The sequence below is a fragment of the Silene latifolia genome, chromosome Y (assembly GCF_048544455.1).
Source record: "Silene latifolia isolate original U9 population chromosome Y, ASM4854445v1, whole genome shotgun sequence".
NCBI lineage: Eukaryota > Viridiplantae > Streptophyta > Magnoliopsida > Caryophyllales > Caryophyllaceae > Silene > Silene latifolia.
In genome coordinates this window covers 38,876,181-38,882,402 of record NC_133538.1, presented here as the reverse complement: position 1 = coordinate 38,882,402, position 6,222 = coordinate 38,876,181, and the positions used below count along the sequence as shown (strand labels likewise).

General features: G+C 37.3%; 1 protein-coding gene across 1 annotated transcript; it reads right to left on the bottom strand.

Moving 5' to 3' along the window:
- Nucleotides 1–546: 546 nt before the first annotated feature.
- LOC141627886 (uncharacterized) lies at nt 547–3,207 on the bottom strand. The gene is made up of 6 exons (XM_074441089.1): nt 2,671–3,207; nt 2,294–2,625; nt 1,957–2,011; nt 1,615–1,734; nt 1,207–1,456; nt 547–605 (listed from the first exon to the last, which is right to left on the bottom strand). Exons 1-6 carry the CDS (start codon nt 3,205–3,207, stop codon nt 547–549), a joined length of 1,353 nt encoding a protein of 450 aa, XP_074297190.1.
- Between the last annotated feature and the right edge of the window lie 3,015 nt (nt 3,208–6,222).

Below are 6,222 nucleotides of genomic sequence, written 5' to 3'. Positions count from 1 at the left end.
TTTGTTCATTCTGATTAGACGTCCCACTGTCCTGTTCTGTTCCTCCTAAATTCGTGGACTGTTCAGCATTATTTTCGTCCACGGATGAGGGCCCTTCTTCCAATTCAGGGGCATCATCTTGGATAAATCCAATCTCAAATTCATCATCATCCTGCAATTCAGCATTAAGCACATTAGTTTCATCGAAAATCACATGAACGCTTTCCTCGAAACATATTGTTCTTTTATTAGAAACTTTATAAGCTTTGCTATTTGTTGAATATCCAATAAAAACCGCCTCATCACTTCTAGGGTCAAATTTTCCCAAATTGTTTTTACCATTATTATGGACATAGAATTTTGAACCAAAACAACGAAAGTGTGAAATATTTGGCTTATGTCCATATAAGAGCTCATAAGGCGTTTTCATATGGATAGATCTAATAAAGACATGATTATGAATGTAGTAAGCCGTATTCACAGCTTCAGCTCAAAAGATTCGAGGCAACTCGCTGCAAAGTAACATGGTTCGAGACATGTCTTCTAATGTTCTATTCATTCTCTCCACTACTCCGTTTTGTTGAGGCGTTCTTCTTGCGGAGTAGGTGTGTTCAATGCCATGTTCCCTGCAAAATGATATGAAAGCTTCATTCTTAAATTCTGTACCATGATCAGTTCTAATGGATATCAAATTATGACCAAGTTTGTTTTGGAGTTTTTTTATCAGACAAAAAAATTCTTCAAATGTTTCACTTTTTGAGTGCAAAACCAATGTCCAAACAAACCGAGAATAATCATCCACTAGATCACATACATAAAGACTCCCACCTCGGCTTCTAATCCTCATCGGACCACACAAGTCCATGTGAATGAGTTCTAGAGGCTTAGTGGTACTAACGAACCTTTTGGATTTGAAAGAACTTCGGACATGTTTACAACGAACACAAACATTGCAAACTCCATCAATTTCAAACTTTATAGACGGTAAACCATCTACTAAATCAAGTTTGCTAAGTTTGTTCATAGAAGAAAAACCGACATGTCCAAATCTCTTATGCCATAAATAAGGATCGTTTTGTATGACCGATAAACAATTAATGGTTTCTCTAGGGACATCTCCTAAATCAACCATATAAATGTTATTTACTCGTTTACCTTCAAGTATGATCTCATTAGTACTTTCCCTAATTACATAATAAGAATTTGCATGAAATTCAACTTTATTACCTTTGTCACATAATTGGTAAATACTAATCAAGTTATGCCTAAGGCCATGAACAAGCAGCACATCATCGTTGGAATGTGAGAGAGACTTACCAATTTTTCCAATGCCAATTACCTCACCTTTCATATTGTCTCCAAATGTCACATTTCCACCATTGTAAGCCGACAAAGAGAGAAAGTGGTTTCTATTACCTGTCATGTGTCGAGAACATCCGCTGTCTAGATACCACCGGCTGCTTCCTCTCTTAGGGCCCTGAAATAAGATTAGTTAGAGGACTTAGGAACCCAAACAAGTTTGGGTCCCTTCTTATAACGAACCAAATCTAATACATCTTTTCTAATCCACATCCTCTTAACAACTCTGAAGTTTTGGTCTAAATAATTTAACCGTTTTTCACAAGCATTAAATACGTGTCCCGTCTTGCCACAAAACTTGCAAAGAATATACTCTGGCAGGCCCACGTACTTACGCTTGTGAAAGTCTCTTTCATAAGATTCACGTTTATTGATGCTAGCAGTACAAGAGTCATTCTGTTTTAAACAGACATAAGGAGTGTTTACTTTCTGTTCAGGCACCCAAACAGTACGATATTAAGAATCGTTTTGTTTGACGTTAGAACAAGAGTCATAACCTAATCCAAGTTTGTTTTAGGTTTTAGATTGGTTAATTAAAAAGTTTAGAACGGTACCACTTCCTTCCCATTTAGAAACAACATTTCTAGCATTCCCTAAATCAATTTCCAAGTTACTTACTCTAATAAGTAAGTCTTTGTTCTTAATGAGAAGAGCATCATAATCAGCATTAAGACTATCAAATTTAGAACGAATTTATGAATAAGTAGATGAACTAGTAGTATTTATTCTTTTAATCTCATCTAGTTCATTAGTTAAATTTCGGACTTTATTAGTCAGAATTTCGTTCTCAGCAGTGAGTTCATTCTGAACAGCCTGACCGTCTGTCTGTTTAGATATTTGCTTCAGTTCTTTAGTTAAATCTCGAACTTTGTTAGTCAGGGTTTCATTTTCAGCAATGAGTTCATTATGAACAGTCTGATCGACTGTTTCTCTAGACATATGCTTCAGATCTTACTTTAAATCAATGTTCTCCTTCGCAATACTCTCAATTTCAATTTGCATAGCATCAAGACGCTTGTTTTGTTCATAACTTGTGTCTAGGGTCTCATCAAGCAAATTTATAATTTGATTTCTAGACAAAGTTCTAATTTGAACCTTAAGGTTAAAAAGGCTTACCTCATCATCGGAATCACTGTCAGATGCTTCAGAATTGGCCATTAGACATCGAAGAGAGTCATTGCACGTCTTTCTTTGTGACCTTGGCTTATAGGTGGTGGTGAGACAGAGCTTCTCCTCTTTTTTTTCTTTAGGGGATTCATCATCCTCAGAGTCGGATTCACCCCCAAACTGCAGCAATCATAGCACGTTTATACTCTTGTTTAGTTTTGTCACGTTTATCTCTAGACTTTTCTTCTTCCCATTAGGACAATTTCGAATTTGATGATCACGGTCACCACATTTAAAACAACGCATTCTAGACATAAAACGTGAAGACGAAGAAGAAGAAGATGAGGAGAATGAAGGAGTTGATTTCTTTGATTTAAAATTATCGAACTTTCCTTGATTTTGCTTTCTGATTATTATAGCAATTCGTTTAGACAGCAAAGCAACTTCCTCTTCAACATCACTTTCATTATCACTTGAAAAAGCATTTAACGCTAGACCTTTAGCTTTAGGAATTTCTTTTGCATCCTCATCAAGGACTAGTTCATGTGCCATGAGAATTCCCATTAATGACTCATATTTTAGTAAGGTTAAATCCCTACCCTCTTCAATGGCCGTAACCTTTTGTCGCCATCTTATGGTAAGACTTCTTAAGACTTTACGAACTATATCCTCAGATTCATAAGTTCTACCAAGATTAGCAAGTTCATTAATTATGCTGGAAAAGCGTGAAGACATGCTCTTTAACGACTCATCTGGACCCATTTTAAAGGACTCATATTGTTGCATTAAGATGTCAATGCGTTGTTTCTTTACTTCTATAGTCCCTTCATGGGCTAGTTCAAGACTATCCCAGATTTATTTGGCCGTTTTACATCCTACAATCCGACTAGTTTCGGATTCACCGATACCAGATTGCAGAAGTGATATGGCCCTAGCATTTTTCTCCGCCTTTTTGTAATCATCGGAGGTGTAGTCCTTCTTTCTCACTAACCACATTTGTAGCACTAGTGGTAGTGATAGCAAGAGGACCATTCTTTATGATTACCCAACATTCGTAATCTGTTCCTTGTATGAAATGCATCATACGATTTTTCCACCAACCATAGTCTGTCCCATCGAAGAGAGGACATTTGACAGATTTGGAATTCATACTTAAAAGAAAAGAGAACTAAATAAACTCAAAAGGATCAAACTCTATGCAGTAGGCAATCAAGAGCACGAGGCTCTGATACCACTTGTTGAGTCCTCTGCAATGGGCTTATAGAATTAGGTGCATTAGACCGGCCCACAAGCAAGTGAGGTTCCATCCTAAAACCAATTGGTGATAGGAGGAGTAGCCCACTAACTTATAAGCTAGCCTCTTCACTATTATTCTACCGATGTGGGACAATGTCCCTCACATACATATGGGAAGAGACCTCAACAAACTTATCTGCAGTTTGGTCGAAATCTGCTTTATAATTTCGGCCCACTACTCCTCTTATTATTTAAGACGGACTTAGTAAACATTATTAGGTTATCTTTCATACTGTTAAACACTTCTTCCATCACTTTTTTTCTTATCATTCAACCTCATATCACGTTACTTTACTCTCTCTGTTATTCCGGATCTCATACTTCTGTAATTCCTATTCCCTCTTCTTTAGTAATTTAATTATAGTTTTAATTCTTAATTACATCTTCTCTTGATTCCTTTACTCCCTTGATTGCTATCATTCGTTTATTAGAATTAACTAGTTTATGTTATTTCCATTAATTCATCTTATTGCTATGTCAAAATTAGTTATTTCAATTATTGCTATTAGTTCTACTAATATTATGCGTAGCTAATACCCTTTTTGCTAGGATTTAGGGGAGCCATGGCGGATTTGTAGTAATGTTATAATTAGATCTGGTAGTTTTCATGTGAGAATTATTAATCATAGCATATAATGGTAATTGATTAGTTGAATGCATGCGACTCAGTAATTAATCCACTAGAATTCAGACCTAGATCAAAAGATTGGAATGAATTAAGACTTGCTATGAACAATAGACTACCCTAATCAGAGCGAAAGCTATTTAGGAAGAATCTAGGGTGGATAGCGGACCGAAAGGACCTTTCCACTACCCTTCTCACTAGAGACTGGCTAGACCTTACCATTAACTGAGTTGCAAATATGTTGTTGACGGTTTTTAACTAGGCTCGCAGATCTGTTGCTTTTCTCATGTTTATGTTGTCACTTGTAGCATTGAATCATAATTGGTAAACTCTAACCTGGATCGAAAGATTGGAAAGAGTGAGACCCTCTACAACACATTAGAATACTCTAATGAGGGCGAAAGTTAAGTTAGTAGTATTTTAGGGTGAGTTGAGACCGAAAGGAGATATTCACTGCCCCTTAGACTGAGACATGTGGCTGACTTGTGACCTAGGCTATAAACCTTATACACCATGGTGAACTGACAATCCTAACTATTTCCTCTTTATTGTTTAAATCATAATTTTCTCACTACCTTAGCTTATTTCTTATTCTTATTGCTTTAGTTATTTTAGTTTTATTATCAACTCAAACCCACAATTCAGTGACTCAGACGGACTTGGTTGAGCAAGTAGAAACAATAGCCTCCCTGTGAAGATCGAGCCTACTTACCGCTGACTTCAGTTAGTAGTACTTAGGTATTTATTTTTGGTACTAAAACGACGGTATCATTATTCTTATGTCTCAGTACCTACATCAAATAGTTATATTTGTTATGTTCTGATATGTTCCTGCTTATCTGTGTTTTGACAATTTGTGGCTGGGAGAACCTTGAGTTACTCCCCACTGACTGTGGCTTTCATGTTTACATGAATGAAAGGTTTGTGAAGATGCATTCGTGGAGTTAGACGTGTGAGCTAGCGAGCACCTTGGACTAGTAGTTGGTTTATTAGGATTGCTTAGACTCACCTTTTATCATTTTGTCATTCGGGGGATGTATTTTCCCTTACCTTTGACTATCACGTTTGTATAAACTTAACTTCTTTTCCGCGTACTTTATTTATGTTTTAGATTTTAATGAACTCGCGCTTTAAACTTTAAAAATTTCCAAATTTCCAAATATTCCGCATTTCGTTATTGTATTTTTCTTACCGTTTTTGCGGGGTTTCACAGTTGGTATCAGAGCCTTTGTTGCTTCCGACGCACACACGTGTACCCCAAACTTAAACTTGAACTTGACCTTGAATAATAAATAAGAGATGGGTAGAACCAAGGACCTAAGTTGGTAGTCTCTTTGTGTATGCTATTTGTTAGGTGCTAACTTGATTGATTTATTTGGTGTCTTGATAAAATGGTGCGACCAACCAAGGTGGAGAATACCGTCGTCAATGCCCTCATTCAAATTCTCCGGATCAACAAGATTCCAACACTCAAGTCAATCATCGTCCTAACTTCCGTGGCAATAGATCCTTTGTGAACTCATCTTCATCATCTGCTAACAAGAAGAAGAAGCCCTTTCCAAGTGGACAAGTGCAAGGTGGACAAGCTCCCTTGTCGGAACACAACCGTGAGGAGACCCGTAAGTGCTTCAAGTGTAGGCAAGCTTATCACCCCGGGATTGGATGCTTTGAAATGCCCTTGAAGTGTTACCATTGCAAGAAGCCCGGACATCTCATCAAGGATTGCCCCGAGAAGAAGAAGATTGCTCCTCCTCTTCATGATCCGGAAGCTGGGCCAAGAAGAGCCATTCGTGTAACACCACCATACTCCAAGTGCCTTACCAGGACCACTTAAGGCATGATAATGCTACCATCTC

Bases quoted from the DNA above. Each gene is read 5' to 3' on its own strand.
- LOC141627886 (XM_074441089.1), bottom strand. From the start codon at position 3,207: ATGGGTCCAGATGAGTCGTTAAAGAGCATGTCTTCACGCTTTTCCAGC. The intron at 2,012-2,293 runs GTAAGATCTGAA...TAAATTTGATAG, and splicing joins AAGGAGAACATTGATTTAAA to TCTTAATGCTGATTATGATG. The intron at 1,735-1,956 runs GTAAGTAACTTG...TGTTTAAAACAG, and splicing joins ACAAAGACTTACTTATTAGA to AATGACTCTTGTACTGCTAG.